General features: G+C 39.8%; 3 protein-coding genes across 6 annotated transcripts in view; 1 reads left to right on the top strand and 2 right to left on the bottom strand.

Annotated features, from left to right (window-relative positions):
- Positions 1-4739, bottom strand: part of LOC115738285 — a 7420-nt gene extending 2681 nt beyond the window's left edge. Inside the window, exons 1-2 of one of the 3 annotated variants that reach the window (XM_048284636.1) lie at positions 4711-4739; positions 1504-1957 (exon numbers count right to left, since the gene is read on the bottom strand). In XM_048284636.1, coding sequence (XP_048140593.1) covers positions 1504-1951 — 448 coding nt within the window. In that variant the 5' untranslated portion in view covers positions 1952-1957; positions 4711-4739. Of the gene's footprint in view, positions 1-1503; positions 2150-2244; positions 2262-4710 lie in introns of those variants that run through there. The other 2 variants (XM_048284638.1, XM_048284637.1) reach the window with 2 other exon arrangements.
- LOC115738274 (DNA damage-repair/toleration protein DRT100-like) lies at positions 2244-27575 on the top strand. The gene is made up of 2 exons (XM_030670860.2): positions 2244-2267; positions 26258-27575. Exon 2 carries the CDS (start codon positions 26315-26317, stop codon positions 27407-27409), a length of 1095 nt encoding a protein of 364 aa, XP_030526720.1. The 5' UTR covers positions 2244-2267; positions 26258-26314; the 3' UTR covers positions 27410-27575.
- On the bottom strand, positions 10342-13109 carry LOC115738273 (transcription factor bHLH122-like). Of its 2 annotated transcripts, none has more exons than XM_048284640.1 (7): positions 12840-13109; positions 12037-12613; positions 11270-11607; positions 11016-11177; positions 10864-10929; positions 10725-10796; positions 10342-10596 (listed from the first exon to the last, which is right to left on the bottom strand). In XM_048284640.1, the coding sequence occupies exons 2-7, from the start codon at positions 12527-12529 to the stop codon at positions 10543-10545; spliced, it is 1185 nt and encodes a 394-aa protein (XP_048140597.1). In that variant the 5' UTR covers positions 12530-12613; positions 12840-13109; the 3' UTR covers positions 10342-10542. The 2 variants fall into 2 exon arrangements, with proteins under 2 accessions (XP_048140597.1, XP_030526719.1); XM_030670859.2 differs by having other exon boundaries at positions 10725-10793; positions 12840-13105.

Raw genomic sequence — 27575 nt, 5'->3', positions numbered from 1 at the left:
CAGATTGCCATTTTTTAAGCCTGGACTGGACTCATGAGCAAGTAGAGCCTGACAATAATCCATCAGTATATCCTTTAAATGGGGTAGCTTCTACCAGTTTATGGTTTTCAAGCAAGTCAGCATTGACAACCATCCATAACTGCCAATCTGTCGAACCATATTAGCAGTCACCATGGAGAATAAAAACTAGGCCCTTCAAGATACATCTCATGCGCATACCCAGGAACAGTCGGCAATCAAAAGGAGAAAAGTTTTCACAAGCCGGAAACATAATTGCATACATCAGAGGCACATCAGCTTTCCATAGATCTGATATGCACACGTCCGTATACACATCTATTCTATTTCAAGGAGGCAGTATTGCTCTTGACCGGCTTGGACGACTTCCCTCCTCATCCATTCTCGGTCTTTAAAAAGAGTCCAAGAAATACAGCAAGTTGAGAAATGTCAGGCATCGACTCTGGACAGAAAGCTCATGATCTAATGGAGAATTAGGTGAACCGAAAAGGAGGACGCGATGACCCAACCAATGCAGTAGTCAATTTGTGCAAAAAACCAAGTGACCATTTACACCACAATACCTGCTGCTTTCAGATGGCAAGCCACATTCTTGAAAGTGATACTGCTTCTACGACCCAAAACAAAAGGAACGGGGAAAAAATGAAACACAAGAAAGAATGCGACGCTCTCCTGGTACCTGGAAAAGGGCGATTGTGAAATCAACTTGCCTAGTTGACAATGTGCAACAGTGATGGAGTTGGTTTCATTTATATCGAACCTGACTCAAAACTTTCTAGATCTCATCAAGCACTAAAGTGGCCAAGACCACAGCACACACAACAGTTAACTAATACTAATCACGTGGCCGGCTATTACCAATCATGGACATCATCTGATGACTTTCATTCCTAGATCAGGGCCTATCTAACTTTGGTCCCGCCTAACCAAGAATAGCAGTAGTACGCTTGGCAGAAATTTAAGTTACCATCCTAGGATTCCATTTCCTAGTACCATGACCAAAATGAACTCCCGAATGTAAAAGTTCTTCTTTTCTTCGTATCAATTTGAGAGAGACGAGGACAACCATGTTGGATGAAAAGGGTCTGTTCCATGGTCTCCGGTAAAGGCTTCATTGCTCAGCCATGGCTTCGTTTCTCATCACAAAGTTCTAACCACTGAATCATATGCGTTGACCACAACCACCAACGTGGTCAAGAATGATCAGCAAATCAAGTTTCAAAGTAAAAATGATTAAGAGCAATTGAATAATCAATGAGGAATACAGTTGGCATTTCCCGGATTAATTTTTGTAAGCAGAATCTAATTCTCATACCACGCGCATGGGGAGGGAGACAGAGAGGCCCCACGCGTGCGGTCAATCACGCGAAGTCGTTCCACGTGCAAGGAACGATGAAGGAAAAGTCAAAGCGAAAACGTGGAGCGCGCAGGAAGACGACGACGACGATGACGAAGATGAAGACGAAGACGAAGAGAACAACGGACCTTGCAAGTGGAGGCACTCGGCCTCGCTGCGGTCGCAGAACCCGACGGCGTAGTTGGGGTCCTCGATCGACCGCAGCATGTACTGCTTCTTGCCGGCGGGCTCGTTGGGTACGATGCAGGCCTGAAGCTCGGCGAACTCGTCCAGGCCGCGCCTGACCCGGACGAGGATGAAGGTGTCCTTGCTCTTGAAGGAGGCGTGGAGCACCTTCTGGACGCCGCTCCTCCCGTTCTTGAACGGCGACCGGATCAGCACCGAGGACCCGATCCGGAGCTCCTCCACGATGTCGCCGGTCTGGAGCATGTCGCCGGTCCACTCGTCCCCCTTCGAGCTACCCTTCAGGCACTCGATCGACAGCACGCTGGCCAGGCCTCTCGACGACGGCGAGTCCGGCGGCGGCGGCGGCGATGAGGATGCTGCTGATTGGCCCCCTCGATCCATTTTTGTCATCTCTCTCTTTCTCTCTCTATATCAATTCATGGCCTTTGGTGTCAAGTTTCTGGAGAGAGAGGGAGAGAGTGAATAGGATGGAACTGAACCTCAACCTCAACCTCAATGAATATACTTTTTTGTTTTGGCCTTGGGACTAGAGGAGCGAGACATGCACGTATGCTTCTAGAGAGAAGAGGAGAGAGAGAAAGAGATTGAAGTAGAGGCGAGAAGAAGAAGAAGAAGAAGAAGAGGAGGAGGAGGAGCGAGTTGTGTATTCTTTACAGTTTGGAAGAGAGTGAGAGGAGCTGCTTTCTCTCTCTCTCTCTCTCTCTCTCAAGTCAGCACAGTAGAGAGAGAAAACTCCATATGTCCAAAGCCTTTTCTTTCTCATATAGGAACTCTCAGGTCACTCCTTAAATTCCCAGGAAAATAAATTAAAAAAGGATAAAATAGAATCAAATCAAATTAAAAAATTAAAAAAATTAAAAATTCTCCTTAAAAAATATTGATAATGCATTTTCCTAAATAAAAAAAAAAGATTCGTCGTCCGTAAAAAAATATTTAAATATAATATTTTTTAATCACTAATTATTTCAAATAAAACAACCATCGAATTCTAAAAAAAGTTGTCCAAACCATTTATCTTCCGCCAAATAAATGGAGTCATTGCTAACAAGACCTTAGAATATGTTGCCTTATACATAATTGGAATCCGGTTACTGCATATGATTATATTGTCCAAAACAGATATTGCTAACAAGACCCTTCGAATAATGCGATTATTTAGATTTTCGAAATCCTTTATTTAGTTTAGTTGACACCGATACGCATGAATCGATCTGCTCACTTGATTTCTCGACCTCTCGAAATTACGTCGAGTTAGAATGCGTATTCGAGATCCGTCGCATTCGAATCAAAATTATCTCGAGCCGGCTGTCCAAAAGCCCAAATATCTTATAAGTAAGTCAAGTCAATGCTTTTGTAAGAGAGAGAGCTCTTTCAGAGAATGGATTCAAGGGATGGAGATTGAAGAGACTGATTTCTTGTCTCGTTTGCCCATTACAATGTGTAATATTATATTTCCTTTTCCTTTTTCTTTCGATTGATTGGAGGGGGGGTTAATATATGTTGTGGGGGTGAGGGAAAGTCAAGGAGGGGATGATGAGGATTGAGGAAATTTTTTGGAAAAAAAATCAGGGGTCAAATCCAATGAATCTTCATAAATCCCAGGAATGGTCCCCGACTTGCTGAGGAAGAATGCCAAGGTGGACTTCATGGATTGGATCTCGATTTGGAATTACTTCGTTTCATTTTCGAATTTGATAGGATAAGATTTCATGCCGTTCATTTGATTAAATTTCTCATCGTATATTGCACTCCAAAAGAATTTTGTCGAAATTACCAATTCTTATTTGATGTTTGATGGTTTGTCACTTTGCTATCTTAGGTCGATATCGGATCGAGAACGTGTGTTATTGTATAGAATCATGCGGCTACACATTGGAGTTTTCTTGAAACCCCTTTAAGCCTCTCGCATACTTTTCAATCTAGATTTATTTCCTAAAACGATTAGAATGAGGGGGAAGAGGCTGTAAAAATGGAGAAGAATAGAATGAGGGTTGATCAAAGGTGGGTATCATGTTATTTGAGGAAATGAAATCGGATTGTTTGTCGGCGAAGATATGTTTAATTTGAAGGCAGAATTTATCATAGAATTATTGAACAATATAAATCGATAAGGATATATTACTAAATCCCAAATAAAATTATAAAAGACGTGTTGTAGGAGTTATCCATTGTCTTCTCAAGATGCGATTGCCTCAACATCGGCGTTCGTTTTAGCATATTAAAAATCATTTACAGTTTGATTTCTTCATATATATATATATATATATAATGTAGATTTTATTCCTCCTAACTTAGCCTTCATTTTACTTGACTTGGCATAGTCAACATATGGTGCTCTCAAACAATGTTTCTAGAAGCCAATTTGGTATGAAGGATCATCATTTGATTTTTTTCCTTCCTTTCTTTCTGTTTTTGTTCTGTTTTTTTTTTTTTTTTGGTTGAGAGGATATTATTCTTGTCAAGGATGGAACGTGACAAGCCATATTAATTTTCTTGGTTTGGACACAAATATTCCAAGTCAAGCCACATGGGAAGGTTTGTGTATTCCATTCTAGACAAACTAGTAGACATGATCAACATGTTTCAAGACTTTGCACAAACTCTTTTCTTCAACGGGTCAACTGTGGCTGCTCACGTCTTGATCAAGTTGCCTCCCAAAGTAGAAGAAGGGAGATTGCAGATAATATGGCACTTAGCAGCCTAAATTTACCTAGAGTTCCCCCTTGTCTTTCATGGATAGTCCTTTTCGCCCTTCCTTTGCTAGGTCTGTATGGCCGGCGGCGGGCGGGCCAGTTCCACCGGCCTGAATCGGTCTGTCTTCCCGGGATGCACTCCTCCACATCGGCCTGATGCATTCGAGATTTTGTTCATGCAGTGTTTACTGCCAAGATTCGAACCTAAAACCACAAGGATAGAAGCAAAAGTCTCTTTACCATCTAAGACAAAACCCTGTCGATTCTACATAGGTCAGGAATAAGTTCGACAGATGTGAAATAAAGGTGCTCTTCGAGATTGAGTATTGTTGCTTTTTGGTTGATCAATGATCTGAAATGGGCCAATCAGAACATGAGTCAATTAAGAGATCGAGCTTTCGCATGCTTAAATAACTAATCGAAGCCTCCGACAAGCATCTAAGTCATCATCGTGGCCTCTCTCTCTCTCTCTCTCTCTCTCTCTCTCTCTCTCTCTCTCTCTCTCTAGGAGTAAAAAAAACTATCCATTTTGAGATCCCACCTCATTGGGAGGCTCCAAGAGAATGCACAAAAATAGTGATTCAATTACATATTTTGAACAGGTTTTGTAACTTGCACAAGGCACATAGCGCACACAGTGTGACTTGTATAATAGAATATAATAGAATAAAACCGGATTAAAAAAAAAAAGGCATATGTTGAACAGTGAAGACGAATATACTTGCAATTTGAATAACTCATTGAGGCTTAAAAAAATTCAAATTTAAAGCACGTGCCCAAGCATATTATGTAAAAGACCCTGTCCAACAAGAGCAGGGAGTGTTTTCTAGGGCTAGAAGGTCTGCGTAAAGAGTAACTCTTGGTAGATTTTTAGAATGGCGAAGTGGCAAGAATGAATCGAACTATGTATCGAAGTGATAGAGAGGGAGGGGGGTTTCTAGGATATATATGTAAAAATGAAATTAACTTACAAAAGGCTTCTTTTGACATAACAATAATGCTTAGCGTTGGGACCTCGAAATTTAAAGTGCTCAGTTGACAGTACTACCAAAATCGATAACCTTCTAAGAAAGTGTTTGCTTATAAACTAAAAGACAAAATTGTGAGACTTTGTATAATAAATTAGGATGGCCAAAGCAGACAACACCTCTAGTGAGTTAAACTATAGTGTGTTACAATATGGTATCAAAGTAGGACCCCCTCCAATAGGCGTGTGGTTCAAGGACAAGCCACATGAAATATGGTGGGCCTATGATGACCCGATTCGATGAGAATGTGGGTGTTTGTCGGGACCAATAGCACTGAGCAACTCGTAGCCAACTTCTAGAATGAAAAAGCAGGAATGAATCAAATTGCACACTAAATAGAGGAGAGTGTTTTTGGAATATATATGCGACATTGGAATTAACTCAAAAGAAGATATTTTTTTCATAACAACAACGCTTAGTATTGGAATTCCAAGTTAAGCGTGTTCGGATGAGAGTGCTACAAGAGATGTGCGACTTTCTAAGTGAAAAGACAAAATCGTGAGTCGCGATATCAAATGAGCCAAAGCAAACAATACATCGAATGAGCTAATTCAAGAATATCACGTACTGAACATCGAGTTAGCTCTCCAATTTCTTAATCTCCGCATCGACCCAAAAAAAAAAAAGGGGGCAAGGAGAAGACTCATATCCCCTTTTCCCCATAAAATTATAGCATGCCATATGTACAAACTAAGATCGCATGAGAAGTTATAGAGTAAGTATTGTTTCAAATTATCGTGGATTTGCTCATTTTAATCCCTCCCTTTTTGTGCAAAAGTGAAACCAGTGTTAGAAGTGCGTTTGTAACTAAAGCTTTTTCCCCACTTTGTTTGTCGTGATTTGGGCCCCACGAGTTTTCAAGAGATTCGGTTTGTGGTTTGAACTTTTCGTGGAGTCCACTCCACAGTATAAAGGGGCCGGAATATGTTGCATGCTAATTGGGCCGCCCAATTTAACATTCTGGCCCAAACGTTAGGCCCACGTTCGCAAGATTGGCTAATTATCTCTTTTTATAAGTGATTATATATATAGAGAGAGTAAGGCTACGTTTGGCGATCAGGATAAAAGTCGGGATAAGATAAATTTTATCATGTGTTGGTTCCTGCTCATGATAGGATATAGTGAGATATAAAGGTCGATAGGATTTCTTTTGTTCATGGTATAATAACTATTTTTCCGAATAACAAACTTCTTATATAATAAAATTAAAATAATTATTATATTTTAATATATTTGAATTCTAATGTTAAAAAGAAAACTCAAAATAAAAAAAAAACTAATTTTCATTTTTATCTAGTAAAAATCTAATTTCTTTCTTCTTATAATACGTATTTTGTATGTGTGTGTCTATATATAGATATATATATACATATATATGTATATACATACATATATATCCTAGTATCTATATCATTAAATATTTTAAGTATAATAGTGTAGGTTATTATTTAATGAAAAAATTATTAATAAATGATGAAAGGGAATTAAAATAATGATAAAAAGGGATTTATAATTAAAAAATAAGTAAAAATGGAGTAGAAGAACCCAGATTTTAAGTGAATATATTCAAACTTGAAAATGATTTTTCTAATTCTTGAAGAATGAGGGGCAATGACATTCCTAAAAATAAATCGCATATCCATTTCCTTCTCATCTATATCTTTAGTTCATGTGGAAGTTTCATGACTACTTTGTAATTTTTCAGTTCACTATCAAAGTCTACAAAAACAGCGAAAGAGTTGAAACTTCTTTTCTTTCTTAGCTTTGCAGTTCACATCTAAAGTCTAAGAAATGTAGAAAAAGAGTCAAACCTCAAAAAGAGTCAAACCTCCTTCTCCTTTGTAACTTTGTGTTTCGTGTTGAAGTTTAACAAATATAGCAAGAGATGCAAAACTTTTCATAGTTACAAAGATGAATGGTTATATTTTCTTTCTCTTACCGGATCCGGCAATGCATTATGAAATATTCTTACAGTTTTCGTTTGTATATTTTTATATTCATTTACATTGATATGTTGTAAATATCAAATAATGAACATGATATGATATGAACATATGCGGCTCTATTACCGCGATTCACCAAATACTTGATAGGATATGGCAAAATCTCTAGATTTCATATCCAATCTTATTCTAACTAGAAATCCGGACGACTAACCACAGCCTAAATGATTATATATAGAGAGAAAGATCGAAATCAAGGTCTGACACTCGCATTTGGGTGAGTCGTGCATCGAGCTCATTTGGCTTTAGGATTCGATGGCAAGGTAAGAGATCATGGGCTACGAAAGTCGAACCGAGAAGGTCGACTTGATTTAACTTGAACATTCATGGCATGAATCTCCGTCCCGATCTTACGTTTGTCGTTCTCTTAGGACCAATCCAGGAGACAACATGTCTTTATGTTCAAAACATCAATATACTGATACGGCTCCTGATTTCGTAGTCTATGCTCAATATATGAATCAGGGTGATGTCTTATTATTTTTGTCTCGTGTTTTCGGCTGGCAAGCATGTTCGTCCTTCCCGCTCAAGGTGTGAATTTGGATCACCACACTCGAGCATTTTGCTGGGGCCACACCTAGTAGCATGGATATGTGTTTCTCGGGTATAATAATCCGACATGTATGATGCCGAGAGATAACTGCACTCGATGGGGATTAGTCGGTTGCTCAAAGAATCCCAAACACTATATTGAGATTAAAAAAATAATTACGCCGCTAAGAAAAATAAAATTAATAATAGTACTAATAACAATAATAATAAATTCCGTATGAATTGGTATCCGTATTTGGAGGAGTAGGTGAACGTACTCGTGAAGGAAATGATCTATGCATTTCCCATGATTTTGGGCTCTTTTTAGAAAATTCGAATAGCCAACATAAGTCTGTGTTGGGTGGTTTATAAGCTGTGAATTGGTCTTTAGTTTAGGGCTTGACTTTAACAAGAGGAGCTACTCTTTCCCTCGGTAAAGAAAGAGCTTTATAAAAAGAGTTTTGTTTTTTTGTCGCAAGAAAAATTTTCATTTCACTTAAAAAGAAGTACATAACTTCAAGATAAAGAGGCAAATCAAACAAAACAAGTAAATCTAAAAGATAAATCAACTTGATCCAGCCTGTAAAAGGCGGTAGCGCATACCTAGATTCGGCGTCCCCAGCACCGTCATCATCATATTGAGATAACAACAACCACAACAAGTTAAAAGATAGCAACCCCAACATGTTGAAATACATAAAAAGCATTGTAAATCCTCGATATATTTTCAAATTAGAATATAAGAGTACCCAAATCTAAATCTGACTCTAGATCGGAAAAAAAGACCAGTAAAGAAGATGTCGACTAATCACAAAATTACTTTCAGATAAGCCAACCGATGAAGTAGTAGATGAGATGAGATTGACTATATGAAGCAAACACTAGAGCCGGAGCGAGCGAGCATATTCGTCGGGATCCTCACGCTTCGAACTTTTGAGCTCACCGGATAAAGTTCTTTACGTAGAAGAAATCGACGGGATCGATTCCGAAATCTACGAAGAAATCTTAAAAAAGACGAGGATATCAAAAAGAAAGGGAAAGATAAAAAGAGATGGAGAGGAGAGAGAGGCCTCATCCTCAGATAGTTGCAGCAGAAGTGGGGATGGTCGGCAGCTTTGGGAGGAAGGGAAACCGTAGGGGCAGAGGGGAAAGAAAAGGGGGGTCTTATAATATGAGAGTTGCTTGCTACGAAAAGATCACAATTGTACACGAGCTACAAAGGTGGCTGACCACAACTTAAAACTCATCGAATATTACGACCATTAGTTGACAACTAGCGGCCATCGGCCTGCAGCTCCATCGGCCTTCCGCCATCAAAAAAGGAAAAAGCAAAAGAAAGAAAGAAAAAATAAAAAAATAAAAAGAGATTTTGAGTTCAATTCGGTTAACCGAATCAAATCAAAATGAATTGAACCAAAAAAACAGAAAAGAACAGTTATTTTTCAATGAATCGAACCGAAAAAAAAAATTGAACCAAAATCACGAATTTTTAGTTTGGATCAGTTCGGTTATGTTAGTGGTTCAGTTCAATTTTTCGGTTGAATTTTGGCACCCTTATATGAATGAAGTGGGGTCCTCATTTAATGCCTCCCAACACTTGTGGGACACAAATTCAGAGTCATTCTCTCTTGAAAATCAAATCAGCCCTTGTTGCTCCGAAAGAAAAAGAGGAAGAGAAAAGAGAGCAAGCCTATGCGCGTTAAGAGAACAAACGGCGCGAACAGTATACGATTCTGTACGTTAGGATTCATCTGTTCCGATCTAAAGAGTTTCATATCAAGCCGAACGACAATAAAGTCAAGAGCATCCCGTACGCTGCCGCAGCAGCACGATGATCGAATCTCAACAAGGGTCGTGGCTCATGACATCGTGAATGAATTATGTAAACCCTATTGTGACCCAACAAAAAGCCATATACAAAAACCATATTGGAGATCTTTCCCAACGGGGCACCTATTAAAGTCGTTGACATTCAGAGGTTTGGAGTTTCCCGATCAAAGCATTAACCCCATCACGGGACAAACTCCACCGCCCACTTTTTCATCTTTCCCACCTTTAGAAGCAAAAGAACATGGAGAGATAGAGAGAGAGAGAGAGAGAGAGAGAGGAAAAGGACACAATCATGAGCCAAAAGAGAGATGAAAGATGCACAAAATAGGACAATGACAACACAGAGAATTTGCTTTTGGTTCCCAAATTGGGAAAGAAATGAAAAAAAGAAGAGAGACCAACCACAAACTGACCATCCTATTGAAGCATCATGCAACAGGGAGATTGACTTTCTGCAGAATCCTTGATCTGCTTCACTCGCTCACCTGCCTTCAATTATGATCCACCCAACAAAAGGGTAGCCCCCCAGCTGTTTCCCCATCCCATTTAATGGCTCCACCATTCATACCAATGTCTCTCTCTTTCTTGCCCTCACAATACATAGATGTTTCCACAATTAGCTGAACTTGGCAGCCAACGTTACACAGTAAGTGCTGCAGAATTTATGGCTAAAAACACTGATTTGAACTTCTTCCTTTTAACAGTGTGGGGACTGACAGTGGGCACCAAAGAGGTTCAGTCTATGCAGAGCAAGGAACAAAACAACACATTGTTCTGGCTTTAGCTTCTTTTACAATGGACAGAGACATCTCTTCTTGTCCATCACTACTCAACACTCCCTCTCCAAATGCGATGTGGTTCTGTACGCAAGTGACTTCTTGGCCTTCCTTTTTGTGCTATAGCTGTTGCTTGCTTGAACAAGTGCACTTTGCGCGATCGTCCAAGAGCATCTTAACACACAAAAAAAGAAAAAGCAAGGAGGACAAATCATGAAAACGTTGTGTACGTAGCGCACGGACTTCTTTTTCTGCAGAGGGTTTCGTGAATTTCAAGTCGAAATTTCTGGTTTATGCCTTACCTTAACCTGTTCTTGAAGGTCCTTGATGTACTCAACGGCCAGGTCCAACATGTCTGCCGTGTTTGTTTGCTGCCGAAAACAACAACCCGAAACTCAATTTCACATCTCAGTTTCATATCCAGGAATTCGAAAGCCGTACCTTGTCCATGTTCGGAACAAGATCCTGTAGTCTCCTTATTCTTTCGCTGATTTTGGTTCTTCTCACCTGTTCGCATTGAAAAAGGTACTTACCCTCAACGAAACATAGATGAAGAAACTCGAGTAGCACGAGAAAAGATTGATTGAACTTACCCTCTCCGCGATACTGCGAGGATGAGTAGCGCAACCCCTCTTGGCGCGAATTTTACACGGTACAGAATCTTGGAGCTGCAAAAGCTTGTCAATGTCCGCGGAACTTTTCAACGGCAAACTCAAGTGGCGAGCTAAAAGACCTGGAACTCTGCCTTTCCCTTCCTGATAAAAAAGAACAGATTCCACACTTGTTCATTCATCAGATAAACTGGCCTTAGTGCAAACAACAAATAAGAATCAAAAGCACCTAACACCTCGGTTTCTGATGAATCTAAACCCAAAAATCCCTTTTCATCCTCATCTCTGCTGGCGAAATTGTCCGAAAGACCCACCGGGTCATCCCATGAGCCGATGGGGAAACCCGTGATGTAGTTGTTGCCATGGCCATCGCCGAAATCGCCCCCTTCAGGGCTATTGATATCCATGCTCTTCTTTCCCATATCAGCAACCGGGCTCACCTTTCCGGACGAGGAAGGGGGCGGCCTGGATGAGAAGTTGACGTGGTTGCCAAGCCGGCTTGCCGGAGAGAAGGATGATTCTCCTGCAGTGCCGCGGCTGACGAAATCCTCTACGCGTCTCGAAGCAGAATACCCTGCCATTCGCATAGGTTTGTTCTCAAATCGATCGCGCACATAAATCATTCCATTCAGTTCGTTGAGATCAAAATCAAGGACAACAGAAGCTTCCAAACATCTCTTTCAACGGATTTGATTAAGAGCTGGCAAGACTTTGCCTTTCTTTCTTTCTTCTTTTTTAGGACTTTTTCGAGTTCCAAGTTGTTCCATTTCGAATGATTGATGTACTTACGGGGGTTCTGGAAGAGCAATAGAAAAATTAAAGTACGAGGAAGGACCCAAAAATAAAACAAGGATTCGAATAATATATGTCAACTTGCACTGCAAAAACCCCCCAAAAAATTGGAACTTCCTCGCTTCTCTTCATCTTCTACAGAGGAATCCCACGAATAAAATGACAGAACTGAAGAAAATAAAACATAGAGGCAGAGAGAGATTTCGTGTACCGTCGATGTTTATGTTGGAGAACAATCCGGCAGGTGAACTGCTTTGCCTGATGAGATTCGAAGAGTTATTGCTCCCCGTTTTCATGGACGGCGATCGATCCATACCCATCGAGCCCACCACCTTGTATTCCATGCTCTGGTTTTGCAGTTGAGACGACCCCTGATAGAAGTTTTGCGAAGCAGCAGCAGAGGAGAAGTTGCTCTGTTCTTGCTGAAGAACGTCTGCCTCGGTCTTCATCGACCCAAAAACGTTTCCGCCTCCGCCGCCGCCCGAGGCGGAGGAGGACATGAGGTGCGCGAAAATTTGCTCCGTCTCGGGGCTCGAAGGCCTGTTGAGGAAATCCTCGCAGCTGTCCAGTAAGTTCTTGAAGTATGAACTCGGGGCGGATCGGAATCGGGACAACCCCGAGTTGTTGCCGGGTTGGTTGTTGTGCTGCTGGGGTTGATAATTGGAGGAGAAGATACCGGGCTGCTGTTGAAGATCCGATTCCATGGCGGGTTCTTGAAATATGAGCTAGGAGTTTCGACCTTCCAAATGGTTGATAAAATGTGAGAGAGCCTTGAGAAGAGGAGCTTCCCGAGCGGACAAGTTACCAAAAAGTCAGAGCCAGAAAAAGATCTCTGCTTGTTCTGACTTAAAGCACCGAAAAGGAGGCGTCTCCTCGGGGAGATCAGGAACACAAGCAAACGACAACTAGAGAGAGACCAGACATCCAATTCTGCTCTTCTTCATGTGAACAGAGAGAGACACACACACACACACAGATCAGCCAAATCCGACAGCAACCCAGGTTTTTCCTTACCATTCTTGGTTCCAAGAATGAGCTCCAAACCACCACGATTGGAAGAAGGCAGGGTTCTTGTAACTGAAATGGGGTTTCAATCTGGTGACAACAGCAACCAAGAAACAGGGAAACAGAGACCAGTGAATCTCTGACTAAACTCTCTCTCCCTCTCTCTCTCTCTCTCTCTCTCTCTCTGGGCACAGTTGATGCTGGGAGTGGTGTGGTGTGTGGTTGATGCCATGGGTGAAGAGAGAGAGAAGATGAGACTAGAAACTCCAAATGATTGTCCTTTTCCATTTCTTTTTTTGTCAATTAAGAAAAGGGGGGACCTTCTCTTTTTATTTGCATTTTCAGCACAGAGAAAGGAACAGTGGGAGCCAGAGTGACCCCCAAGCACTTGCTCCTCATTGCACCAAGTGCCTCAGTTTTCATGGTGAGAGTTTGGTTCATCAAGATAACAACTCCTTTTAGAACTTTAGTAGGTTTTCAATGGTGGGCAAGTGAAAGCTCCGGTAATGGATTCCACGCCCCCCTTTAAATGGGAAATTGGGTGACCCTGGGGCCAACGGATCGAACGCATCGCAAGCGCTGCCTTCTTCGTCCGAAGAAAAAGCAGTTATGATACCATCAATTCTCCACATACCGAGTCCGAGCCAAAATTTCCCCTCTCGACATTTTTCGGCTCTCTGTTATTCCGGCTGCTACTTAGTGAGAAGGTATTAGTCGAGAGCCGCATGCCGGGCCACGCTACAAGATCATTAGTATTAGATGATCGGTCATGTGTCCGTGACAAGAACCGGAACGATCATCTTCAACACTCGCTTGATTAGATGTGAGAGTTCTCGTCAATGGATAACGAGGGGGCTACAGGCTCTTTTGTTTTTTATACACAGTGGCTTGTAAAATAGAATAGAATAAGAACAGACAAAAAAAAAAAACTTTTGATTTTTGATGTGGTAATGTTACTTGATCTGACCAGACCTTCAAAAAGTTAACTTACAAAAGTAAGAAACGTAGAGTACTTTACTTCTACATCTACCTTTCGCTATTTGTATGAGTATTGGCCTACGTTCTCAAAGTGTCAAATGCAAAGCCTCTGTTCACGTGCATTTTGTTGTTTTTAGAGTGGAAAGACCACGACCAATCTCGAAATCTACAAATTTTTAATATATTTAGAACTCATGTCTAAGAAAATAGGACATAATAATTTGGAAAAGTCAAGGTGACAGCTTGGGCCTAACATGTATGAATTATTGTGTTCGTACTAAGGTTTTGTTTGCTTCGGAAAATGAATCGATGCAATCCAAAAGAAAAATCTAAATAAAACATTGTTTATAACGTTTTGAAAAAACAAATAAACAAACAATATTTTTATTATACACAAAGCAACAAAGAGTAAGACTCGCGATTTTATCCTTAGAGGGACTATGCTCTTTTTCTTTGGAGAGATATTGTTAACATTGGCTTATTCCACGTGAAATCTCGCGTTTTTTTGTCTATTGGTGTTAGCATGACCTTAGCTTCCCCAAAAGAATCACATGTCCTAGCCGGTAGGGCTCTCACTCTTGCATGCTTAACATCGTAATTACATCATAACGTTTCTATGCTAATCCAATCCATTGTATCAAAATGCATAGTTTCAGGGGTCGGTCCACTTTCACCTCGATTGTCCAACGGCGCTCTTTCCCTTTTTTGCCAACCTATAAATCCTTCGGGAACCGGGGATAGCTCGAGCTCTCCCGCCCTAATGATTGCTCTACAACCTCGATAGCACTGGCTTTGCAACATACTCGCATACCACCATGGTTAACTCGCATCGATAACTACCGACGCGTGACATCAACAAACTCGTCGAGCAAGAGAATGAAGAAGACCTATAAATCGAGACCGCGGTAATCCACGAAATTTCTCGCTAAGTATACTCGATGGATGCCCCCGAAAATAGCGGTTAACAAGACTCATTGGCGACTATGAGACCCTAGAATTCTATTCTTTCTCCACATATGTTTTTTCAATGTCCTTAGGAAAATATAAAGGTCAACTAGGAATTATAGCTAACATTAAGGAGTCGACCACGTGAGAAGCGTTTGGTGCAGCGGGCTGATCGTGTGGATAACAAGTGTCGTCCGAAAGCATCGAAACGTCATCTTTTGACGAAAGTAATGTCTTCCAATGTAATTATTGTCGATTGAGTGGCTTCATGATTTGATCTCTGACTTCATTTGAAAGCTAAAACGGCCATAATTGGAATAAACGTCCCTTTCTTTGGGTCCAATGAATTAAGATATCCATTAATGTTTAAATTACGGATTCACATGACCCCCTATTTACTCGGACTCCTGCCCCTAGGTGGGCCTAATCCAACTTTAGCGCAAGTCCTAAATCTATCCCGAACATTTTTTGTTTAAGAAAAAATCCCAACTTTAGGTTCAATCCGAATCTGTCTCGAACTTCTTTTGTCTCAGAAAAAAAAAAACCCTAAACTTCATGTCTAGCCTCAAATCTACCCTAATTTTCTTTTATCTAAGAAAAAAAATCTAAAACTTTTACTCTAATCTCAAATATGCCCCATTAGTCCTCTATTCAAAAATCATCGGTAGTCGTCCCTAATTTTCATGTCCTAAAACGATTTCATTTTGATGAATTTCTTTACTTGGGGTGAATTTGTTATCCACGTCGAAATGTCATGTCCGTCTGTACCTATCACCCATTACTTTGCTAATGTGATTTTTTTATTGACAAGAAAATGTCACGTCAAGTTGGGATTGGATTGCACAGTAGATTTGAGAATACATTAAACATTTGAGATTTTTCTAGACAAAGTAAAATCCGGGGTAGATTTAAGATTGTACATAAAGTTTAGGATTTTTTTTTTCGAGACAAAAAATGTCAGGGCAGATTTCGGATCGGGCCTAAAGTCGTGGGTTTTATTTGAGATTAAAAAAAAAAGTTTTAGGTAGATTCGGGAGCGATTTTAAATTCAAAGGTTTTTTAGGGAATAAGGTGGAGTGTGATATTACATGTGTCTTCTTATTTAATTGACAATGTAACTAATGAAAAGATGAAAGACGGGGGCCTTCCTAGATTTCAGGAGATACGAATCTTGCAGATCTTTCTTCTTCTTCTTTTTTTACTCGTTCTGTGCAGTAACCCATGTGCACCGATTTGTGTCCGACAGCGTCTCTGTCTGACTAAAGTAAACTCTAAAAATGCCTCGCACCCTATTTTAAGTAAACTCTCGAGGCCAATGTTAGCTTTTTCCTTTGCCCGCGTTGATAAATACTTAAATTCTATCAATGAATGAAGAGATTGTTATTCCTCAGATCTTTAAGTTTTATAGGAATGCATACAATCAACATCTTAAAAATTCGAACTTTAGCTTAATGAGCGTTCATGGACATTCGTTGACACGACTAATAGAATTTTTAGGTAAGCTAAACTCGAATTATGACATAATTATGTGGTAAGTTGAGTATAAAAAAAAAATTTCCTTTGCAAGTTTAAACTATTAGAAAAAGTCGCCAATTGAATCTCACTTAATTATATGATGCAAGTAAGAGCCGAGTACGCATCGATTCGCTAAGAGTTTAAAATTGCTAAAAAGAAGGTGAGTACTTGTTATTCTTAACATGTTCACTTCCAAAAAAAATGATTCTAAATCCTCACTTATTGTGGGGATGAACATATGCCTAGCTATTTTCTTAACTCCGATATTTTTTCGATAAAAAAAAAAAACTTTGGTATTTTAACTTTTGTTATTTCGTAAATCAAACGACTTAATTTTAATAAGAACGAACAAAATTGACAACCGTTTTACATTAGGAGAAAATATCATCCTCAAACCAGAATTTTCTCTCTCTTTTTTTTTTTCCCTTTTTTCTCCTTCTCATATGAAATATTTCGAACATTTCGGCTTTACAAAATCAAATGACGAATTCTAATTCAATACCATCATGGGCACATCAAGATTTCTCTTGATCTTGACTCAGAGAAGACATAAACCAATTTGTGAAGATTTTCGTTTCCATGCATGACGAAAATTTGTCCGGGTCAATCAATTATCCAAAATTAAGCTGAGTTACGAAATCGCAATGAAAGCTTATATAGATAAAGTACTCTCCTCAGTTGGTCACGCATTTTTTTTTTTTCATATTTCCAGCACGTCACATATGTTTTGTTAGAGGGAGATGTGACTAAGACTATAAATGTGTAAATTCATACTTTTACTAGCAAGAAATATTGGAAAAAAATAAATGAACGTTCCAAAGATTAAGGGGAAAAAAGAATAATTATGATAATCTAATTATGTTGTGATTCCAATTTGCTTGAGGCTGAAATGGTTTGCAGTTGGAATAAGAAAGAAGAAGCTAAAGCCAGCCACTCGCTGGCTATTATAATCAGCTTCTTGCGACCTATGAGGTCGCGAAGAAGTGATTCGTGCCTCGGCTTTGATTAATTTGGAGATCGACACCTTTGACTTCGGTAATCGAATTTACCTAAACGACAAAATTAAACCTCGTTGAGAGGAGGCTGAGCATTTAATTAAGCCGTGCTTAATTGTGATTCCGACACACTAAGATAACGTAATCCTTCATCGAAAGGTTAGTTTACCAAGCCATTATGTGACGCGTGACATTCATAACCATACGAAACTTAAAATATATTGTGATATGAATTAATCAATTTTTGTTCGCCCTGCTCCATGAGTATTCAATTGAGGGAGAAATTATATAATTATTCCGAAATTTATTGTATGGATGGCGACTTCGTCTTGAACTTTTCAATTTTGCGAATTTAGTCTTGAGCCTCTGCATGAAATTACGATGTAGTCCTTTCGGCCAATTTGTATCTAAATTGCTGACGTGGGCTGACAATGAATGGACCGCCACGTCAACGATTTTTCACTTGCAAAAAAGATATGTATCTCTTTGGTAATTTTGATTGACGGGCTATTGGATCAATATGCTTCATTTGCGGCACATTAAACACCCTATCATCGCAGCTCATTGTAAAGTTAAGTTTCAATAATCATCTTATTATTATCAACTTATGTACTTTTCTCCCGATCCAGAACTAGATCTTGATTTGGATGCTTTTTTATCCCGATTGTAGATATAATTCTGGGATTTACAAGGCATTTTATATGCTCTTTCAATGTATTGGCGTTGCTTGTGGTCTGTACGGTGATGCTGCTGGGACGCCCAACATAAAGGCTGACCATTTTTTGGCAAAACTTTAGCTATTAGAGAGGGATTTTTCGGAGTGTACTCATCACTAATGAAGATGCGAGTTTGGGTGATCAACCGTCGTTTAGGCTTTGATGCTATAACAAATCCTATTAATGAAATGAATGAATTTATGCATGCTATACCAAATTAATTTACTTTTCAGATTTATCTATTTTACTTGGTTTGTGGAATTTGCATCTTTGTTTTGAAGTTATGTACCTCCTGACAAAAAAAAAAAAAAAAAAAACTACTTTTACACACGCATAAGATCTGAAAATTTTAGTCAATATATGTCGCATGCTGAGTTTTTCATTTTCTTTTTTCTTTTGGTCGAAACATGCGAATTGAATGAGCAAGAACATATCGTTGCAATTTGAGTTGAGTTATGACCAGAATTTAATCCACATAGTCGAAATCATTAGTCCCTTGATCCTGTTTCGCGAGTCAATTACTCACCAATAATTACCTGTTGATATGAAATTAAGCTAATAAAATAAACCCGATCTTTCATGGGCCTACAAAGAGAGAACATGGTCCAGAAGCAACAATAAAAAGATAGATTAGAAAATGTTCACAATGGATCAAACCAGTCACATTTGCATGGGCTTGGGCCACTTCTTATCGAACTTGTAGTTGTAGAGTTACTCCTACAAACTGTTGATGCCGTCCGTTTTTTCAAGTCCGATATTTAGGATCGGGGTATCGTAATCGTGTCTGTAATTCGTGCCAATCGGCGTCGGCTTAAAACGTCTTAATTTCTTAAAACATCCTACACGCCGACTGATTGATTTACGACGAGAACGTATCAATTCTTATTGATTTTAAAAAGTTAGGCGTTTCGTGTTGAGGTTTTCTCTATATAATTCATATTTAGACTCGTGTCGCTGAAAACGGACCGCATAAGTCGGGTGAGACGCAACCAAAACCCTAGCGGCTGAACCGAACAAGAAATTGTTTGCAGCGGTTGATGTGCGAATCGAACCTATACCGCCCACCTAATCCACAAAAACCCAAACCTCTCTCCTAATCACTAAGCCGACACAATCGGCTACTAAACGTAGAAATTTCTCCTTTTTCATGATATTGACAAGAAAAATATCTGAAAGATTTCGAATTTACTATCGACGCTCCCTTCTATTTAATTCTTTTGAATTTGCATTTTACACTAAATGCAACTATGAAGCAAAACAGACGTATAATTACTTGCATAATTATACCTTAAGCACGTCTCGAATACATAATTAGCAAAAAGTTGTCTTTGGATAATGTAATTTGTCATGTAACCTAATGCATGGTCACATGAAAGGAACATGCTCTCAATTGAGCCTTTGGTAATAGGGTCACCTGTCACGAGCATTAGCTCCACCAGATGATACCCAAACTGGTCAATTAATTAGCCCCGAAATTATTGGCGATTTAATAAATTTTTCTACTCCTTGCACGTGAAAAAAGCGGTCTGTCTGCTTGAGGAATGGATGTTTAGGGAGAAGTATACTAGAAACGTCAAAAGTTATGTATCACGCTCACTTTAGTACAAAAAATTTCGAAACGATCACTTAATGCTAATTTTTAAAAAAAAATGATCACTTAAGTGTCAACTCCGATATGCTTGGCCGAAAATCCAATGTCACATTTTTTATTAATATTTGAAGCCCATACGGCTCACTGGAGGTCCACTCAACAATTAAAAAAAAAGTTAAAAGTTAAAAAAATATTTAAAAGGCGACGAGGACTTGCACAACCCTCGCCGCTTGTGCAGCCCTCTCTCCCTTTTTTCAGCTTATTCTCAAATTTAATTCTAGAGATCCATGTGGAAGTCCACATGGACTGAGGTTTTAAAAAAATTTGACATGCCAGATTAAAAATTTAATTATAAAGTCACGTAATCGGTTTGACCGAAATTTAAATGATCGTTTTTCTCCGATTTTGGCACTTAAGTAATTGTTTCCAAACTTTTGGTACTAAAGTGAGTACCGTACACAACTTTTAGCACTTTTGATGTACTTTTCTCGGATGTTCACTTTAGTTTATCGCAGTGACTATTTTTAACCTTTGAAATTAATAATATCCAATTTTTCTTGGTAAAAATCATCGAAATTCAACTCGAATTGGGCATGCATGTAGTGTGTATGACGTGATTAACATTTATACTTAAGCAAACATCAAAGAAACCTATAGTCTCAAACTTTCGCCTAATTTTTTTTTTTCACAAATTACCCAATGTTTACAAGGAAAAAAACAACAATTGTGATATTTTACTAAATAATGGACAAATTCGAACAAAGCCATCACATTAACCACTAAATAACTTACAACTAGATTCCAATTTCTTTTACCAGCACTTTAATCTAATTTTAGGTGACCATTCTCATCAAGGAATAATCTAAATCGATTTCCTAGAATAATCCAAATCACGATTATCCTTGTTCGTTAAAACCTTTTGCAAATTTTCAATACACACAATTTTGCTAGTTTGTGATTTGTATAATGCATTTTGCCTACAGAATCCCTTATTGGGTTCATAACATAATAAATTTTCGGCAACATTACTGCCTAAAAATATCATGATTTGAAAGCTAATTATATGTGCCAATATGCATGCAGCCAAGCTAGTAAAGAGACTGGGGGGATGAGGTCCTGCGTAGAGCAAAAATAAAAAAGAGAAGAGTTAGATATAGGAGAGACAAAAAAAAAAAAAACTAATCATACTTATGAAGAGGCATATATAACCACTTTAATGCTAGTTTTTTTTTAAAAAAAAAAATTGGCCTAACTATGAGGAAAAGACAGAGCATGCCACATTTAAGACTTACCTTACAAGCAAAGAAACAAGAACAGCTGTGTGGTTGAGGTTGTGGTCTCTATGCTTGGTTTTCTGCACTTTGGTTTCAGTCAACCAAGTCAAGCTAGCTTTGAACTATTATCTCTATCTTAATCCCGAGGATTAATTCACGGAAGTCCATATTTTTTTTTTCTGTTGTTAGTACTTTGACTGAGTTTGATTGCTCCCATACATAACTCAAATAATAATCATTAACCATATTCCATATATCCGACGTACCGTGATCGCGTGCAAATTGGATTAGGGCCAATATCAACTTCAAGCCGCATATGAAAAACGACCAAGGACTACAAAGACGGATTGGATAAGCCCGGATATTTTGAAATGTCGTAAATTGTCGCCTTTATAATTTCGGAAAAACGGGGTTGTTTCAATGTGTTTCGAAGCGAAAATCAGCGTCTCGAAACCATGTGGGGGGAAAGAGAGAAAACAATGAAACGAAGAAATTGCCGCACGAACGTTTTTCGTTCAACCCAAAAACAAACGGACCTAATCGAGATGCTCGATTATATGATGTCTACAGATCTTTGGACTGAATCCAATTGCATTTATTATAGTGATAGACCGCTTACCAAACAAGCAGAAATTGGTGGCTCTCGACTTTCGAGGCGGGGGCTCAGGTCACCGGTAGGGACAATTCGATCACTTCGATAGCTTTTTGGAGCTTTGATTTGGTTATCTAAAGAATTATTTATCACGTGGAGAAATTATCCGATCGAGAATAAATTTATTATATGGATGTCAATTCGATCTTGAATTTTTTAATTTGGCCAATTAAGTCTTAAATTTTTGCGCGAAATTTCAATGTGGTCATTTCCGCCTATTTCTACGTAAAATCGCTGACGTGATGGTGTGTCATGTAGGGCGATCGGTGGTGAGTAGATCGCCACATGAAGGATTACAATATAGGAGTGTATGTAACACGGTCAACGTGGCTATGATTGGACCGCAATGTCATGCAAAAATTTATTACTAAATTGGAAAAATTAAAAAATTCAGATTGAATTGACATCAATATAATAAATTAAGGACTGATTGGGTAATTCAATTAATCATGTTTTTTTTTTTTTTTGCTGCCAAAGTTATCATGCTTAGTTTATAATCCTATTTTTTAAAGTAAGAATTACACTTGGAACTAATAGAGGAGTCCTCTATATGTGCCTGCGTGTAAGGCGGCGTGTTCATGCAAGCGCGCGGGATACTTGGTGTCGAGATACGATGTCACTTTTTTGAGGGGAGAAGTACATTAGAAGTGTCAAAGTTGGGTACGATGCTTGCCAAAAGTTTTCGCCGGATCACTTAAATGCCAAATCGGAGAAAAAAATAATCACTTAAATGCCTCCAAAGAGATATTCCGGCCAAAATGATTATGTGACATTTATAATTTATTTTTTAATTTGACGTAACAAAATTTTTGAAAAATGCAGTCCACGTGGATTTTTAAAATTAAAAACAAGCTAAGAATTTTAAAAATTAAATTAAATTTGAAAAAACTTAAGAATCTTTTTTTTGAAAAAGGAGAAGAAAGATTGCATAGGTAGTGAGGGCTTGCATAGCCCTCGCTGCCCCACCATCGATGACAATGGTTGGTGACGGTCATCGAGCCCCAGCGAGAGGTTCGGCAACCCGGCTGGCTATCCCCCACCCTCACCGGCCATTTTCAGCAATGGTGGGGCGACGGCGGAGGTGAGGACAACAGGGGCTCGGCGATTCTCACCGGCCATTGCCATGATGGTGGGGCGCCGTCTATTGGTTTTTTTAGCTTATTTTTAAATTTTTTATTATTTTAATCTTATTAATTTTGTATGTTATATTTTCTTTGAACTTTTACTTTTTTTGATTGCTAACTGGACCTCCAACGAGCCATGTTAGCTTTAAATATAAATAAAAAAAATATCACATCGGATTTTCGACCAAACAGATCAGAGTTGATACTTAAGTCATCTTTTTCAAACAAAAAAAAAATCAACAGTTAAGTGATTTGTGAAAATTTTGGGCATTAAAGTGAACGTCATACATAACTTTTAGCACTTCTAGTGTAGTTCTCCTATTTTTTTGGTATTTTCAATATAAATAATGGGTCTTTTAACAAAATATCGTGGTGAAATTTGATAAACAAAATTAACCCCCGATTTTTCACATCATTAGTATGTGGACTCCGTCTTATTCCAAGCACATAGACCGTGCTCAAATCCCTATTTTATAACAAATTACAGTTGTGAGACAACAAATGTAAATAAAAGTTGGGTCATGTCTAAAGTGCACTTGAAACATTTAAGCAGCCCACTCTTTTCCATCTTAGAGTCAAACATTAGTTGTTTTATTCGATATTGTGTCGCTCCAAATAATGTAAAAAAAGTAGGCAAAATAAAGCAATAGGAAAATGGAATTGCTCGGACCACACGAAAACATCTATTCCCACTCATATCATTGTACACCTAACAAAGTTAGGTCTCCAATTGAACGAATTTTCCTTTTAAGATCGTTTTTTGTTCTTTTTGAGAGATTCTTGAGGGACATTATTTGTGTATTGTTGGAATAGTAAGCCTCATAGGTTCATAGGTATTACTCTCTAGGTCTCCTATAAAAGTGAACTATGTAGGGGACATGAGGCTTCCACGCAGTTGCAAATAAAGTGCCTTTGCGGGACCATATTACATGACGCATGCAGATTTTTGGGAAAAATTGTTGCGAAAGTAATAAATTTATTGTATTTGTGTCGATTTAGTTCTAAATCTTTTGATGTTATCAATTAAGAGTTCTAAATCTTTTGATTTCATCAATTAAGTCCTAAATATTTTGAATTTTGCAAATAAAGTGCATTTGCATACGTCAACCATCCCACGATGCATGGTCGATCTTGATATGGACATATTCTAATAATTTTTAAATTTTTTTTAAAAATAATTTATTATTTTTATTTTCTTTTTCCTTATTTTTTTTTTCTCAAAGTGGCTGATAAGGCCATTGCGTACGCGGGTGAAGCGATCTTGCCTAGATCCGGGCAATAGCGAGGCCATCGCGAGCGAAGCCGATCGACCACATTAAGAAACAATTAATTAATTAAAAAATATTAAAATATTATGAAAGTATCGGTTGTGCCATGTAAACAATGATTTTAGGAGAAATTTGTTTGTATGGACTTAATTGGCGAAACATGAAATTTTTTTGGATTTAATTGGCAAGGATTAAATAGACAAAAGTGCAATAAGTTTAAGACTTTTTGAAAAAATTTCCTTTTTTTTTTTTTTTTTTTTTTGTAGTCATGCAACGTGATATGCCTTGTCCATTCAACCCTACAATTGCTTTGAACGAGAAAAATTCATAAGAAAATTTACGTGGTTTAATTTATGTAACTACACTTATGAATAAAGAAGGAACTAAAGTTGACTACTAGAAAATGAAGTGCAACATGCTCCATTTATATCGTGAAAAATGTAGCATTTAAGCTGTTTTCCAGAAAAAATGACGATATTTTTCAGTATTTGGCTGAAATCTAAAAACGAATCAGAAAATATTTCCCGCCATTTGGCAAAGAAAATCAATTTTTACTGCATACCTCTTTTAATAATTTTTTTTAGAAAAATAAAATTTTTAATCTTTTTTCTCTTTAATTTTTTTTTTTTCTTTTCCTTACTTCTTCGGCTGGCGAGTGGCCAAGGCGATCGGCCGCTGAGCCTTGCCACCGGCAGGCAAGCTCGAGGCAATAAGGCGAGCCTTGGCCTCGCCAGATCTGGCGAGCTCGTGGATGCGGGCGAAGTGCGTGTGGAGGAGCTCGAACAACACAACGGCGGCGAAATGGTGGTGGGACTGAGTTCGTACGGAGGGAAGACGAGGTTGTCGGTGGTGGCGAAGGTTGCGACGAGAAAGGAGAGGAGGCGGCGGGGGCGGAGATGATACAGCTATGGGGGATTCAACAGCCGACTCTCGCCCAACCCAACGCCTCCGTCTCACGGTCGTTTCTCGACCTCACCATCGAAGCTTGCGATTACTCTTTCTCCATCCTCCGATCTGTTCTTTAGTACGGCCTTCGTTCCTGCTAGGGTTTACTGGAAGCGACACTTTTCTTTTATCGATCGACGCGATGGTCTGATTAAGCTGCTTATCGAACTATTATTAGAATAGCAATCGGAATTCACGAGGAGAGAGAACGGGGATGGAGGAAGAGAGAGAGAGAGGAAGATTTTCTCTATTTCAGAAAGTTGCATGCGCGATAAGCCTAAGATAGAGGGGAAAATGATTTCCCTTTCTCAAAAATGGAAATCGTTTTTCTTAATTTTAGAAGGAAATTTTCCGTCGACTGAAAAACATTATAAAATTTTTCGTTGACTGAAATTTTTTTTCCTTGACCACATATTTTCCGCATCCCAAACGCTAGAAATTGGAGAAAATATTTTTAAAATTTTTTTTCGCCAAACAAACGGAGCCTAAAAAGAACAAACTCTCAAACCATAATCTCCAAATAATTTCAAAAGCTCTGGCCCTCTTAAATATCTACTATGCTAAATTCTGAACGCGCTGATTGGATGCCGTCAATGTCTTTTTATTTTTATTTTCTTTCAATTTGCATCAATATTTTTTATTATAAATAATTCAGGAGTGCAGAAATAGTGGCTTAGGACCTAAAAATTCAAGAAACACCTTATAAGTTCCATGAATTGATCCATACTACTGTACATAATATAATCACTCCGTCTGCGATCGCCGCCGGCGTAGATCCATAGCCGCGCGCCTCCCCTACACCACTGCCGCGTCGCACTTCCGCTCTCCCCCTCTAAACACACGAGCTCAGCCGGAGTCGAGTTAGATTCGAGCACAATTAGTACTGACCATGGGTGGGTCTGCCGTGACGGAGTTCGTCGGATGTACAAAACCATTGTGGTGCTCGGTGACACGAAGAGCGCCATGCCGACGTCGGTGCAGTGATCGGTGGCGGAGGCGGCAACAACGACTCAACGAACGCCGTAATCATTGGACGATCTATATAAGAGATCTGAGTCTATTTTTTTGTTTGTTATTTGGATATCACAAGCAAGTTAATTATTTTAAACCCATCTATCTCACCATCCTCGCGTAAGTTTCTTTGATACAGAATTTTTCGAACTCGAAACCAATTCAATAATTCTCGTAACATGTCAGATGAGAGAGAGAGAGAGAGAGAGAGAGAGAGATAATGATATAACGTGAACCTCCCCGACATGATCATATGCGACGACCGGTTGAATACTTCGCAAGAAAATGATTTGACTCTTACCCTCGTCCCCTTCTATAAAACCCTCGCCTCCCTCTTATCGTTTCATGCATGCATCTTCTCTTCTCTCTGTAAACTCTCTCTCTCTCTCTCTCTACCGAAGAACATAGTCTTGTTCCATAACGCTAGAAGAGAGGAATCCTAGCAACGTCCACGCACGCGACGGAAGACGATGGACTTCACCTTGTTCTGCGTCGCGCTGCTACTTCTTGCCTCAGCGTCCACCGTCGACTCCTACCAGCCGTCGGACCGTGCAGCCCTCCTCGCCTTCAGAGCCGCCCTCCATGAGCCCTACTTGGGCATCTTCGACTCCTGGACTGGCGCTGACTGCTGCCGCAACTGGTATGGCGTCAGCTGCGATGCCGAGACCCGCAGGGTTGCCGACATCAACCTCCGCGGCGAGTCGGAGGACCCAATCTTCGAGCGGGCAAAGCGGCCTGGCTACATGACAGGCACCATCTCCCCGGCGATATGCAGGCTCAAGGGCCTCACCAGCCTCACGGTTGCGGACTGGAAGGGCATCACTGGCGAGATCCCAAGCTGCATCACCACGATTCCCTTCCTCCGGGTCCTTGACTTGATAGGGAACCGCCTCTCCGGCGAGATCCCGGCGAACATCGGGAAGCTCCACCGACTAACGGTGCTCAACGTCGCGGACAACCTTATCACGGGTGAGATCCCACGGTCATTGACAAATCTCTCGAGCTTGATGCACTTGGACATGAGGAACAACCGGATTTCGGGTCCATTGCCCCAGGATTTCGGGAAGCTGAGGATGTTGAGCCGGGCTTTGCTAAGCGGGAACCAGATCACCGGGTCCGTACCCGACTCGGTTTCAGATATATACCGGTTGGCGGACTTGGACCTTTCTTATAACCATCTATCAGGTCCGATCCCAGCTTCTCTCGGCAAGATGGCGGTCCTCGCCACGCTGAACCTCGACTCGAACAAGATCTCGGGCCCAATCCCCCAAACTCTGATCAACTCCGCGGTGAGCAACCTAAATCTCAGCAGGAACGCGCTCCAAGGCACGATCCCGGACGTCTTCGGGCCGAGGTCCTACTTCACCACGCTCGACCTGTCGTACAACGGCCTCCACGGCCCGATCCCGAGGTCCTTATCATCCGCGTCGTTCATCGGGCACATGGACTTGAGCCACAACCACTTATGCGGGCGGATCCCAGGCGGGCCGCCGTTCGACCACCTCGAAGCCTCGTCGTTCAAGTACAACGACTGCCTCTGCGGGAAGCCCCTCAAAGCCTGTTAAGCCCGATCGAGGTCCCGGAGCTCCAGATCTATACTCGACCCGAATATTACCGAAATTTGTACGTGCGCACCTGTTGATGTGAGGATAAAGTCGTGTGGTGGTTTACTTAGGTATATGTCGCATAAGATAACGATGATTGATAATATTACGGCGGGGATCTGATTTC

This window comes from Rhodamnia argentea, chromosome 8, assembly GCF_020921035.1.
Source record: "Rhodamnia argentea isolate NSW1041297 chromosome 8, ASM2092103v1, whole genome shotgun sequence".
Classification (NCBI taxonomy): Eukaryota; Viridiplantae; Streptophyta; class Magnoliopsida; order Myrtales; family Myrtaceae; genus Rhodamnia; species Rhodamnia argentea.
Note: the sequence above shows the minus strand (reverse complement) of the source record. Positions and strands in the feature narration are given on the sequence as shown.

Bases quoted from the DNA above. Each gene is read 5' to 3' on its own strand.
- LOC115738273 (XM_048284640.1), bottom strand. From the start codon at position 12,529: ATGGAATCGGATCTTCAACAGCAGCCCGGTATCTTCTCCTCCAATTAT. The intron at 11,608-12,036 runs GTACACGAAATC...TGCGAATGGCAG, and splicing joins CTCCAACATAAACATCGACG to GGTATTCTGCTTCGAGACGC. The intron at 10,597-10,724 runs GTAAGGCATAAA...TTGTGTGTTAAG, and splicing joins ACCTTCAAGAACAGGTTAAG to ATGCTCTTGGACGATCGCGC.
- LOC115738274 (XM_030670860.2), top strand. From the start codon at position 26,315: ATGGACTTCACCTTGTTCTGCGTCGCGCTGCTACTTCTTGCCTCAGCG.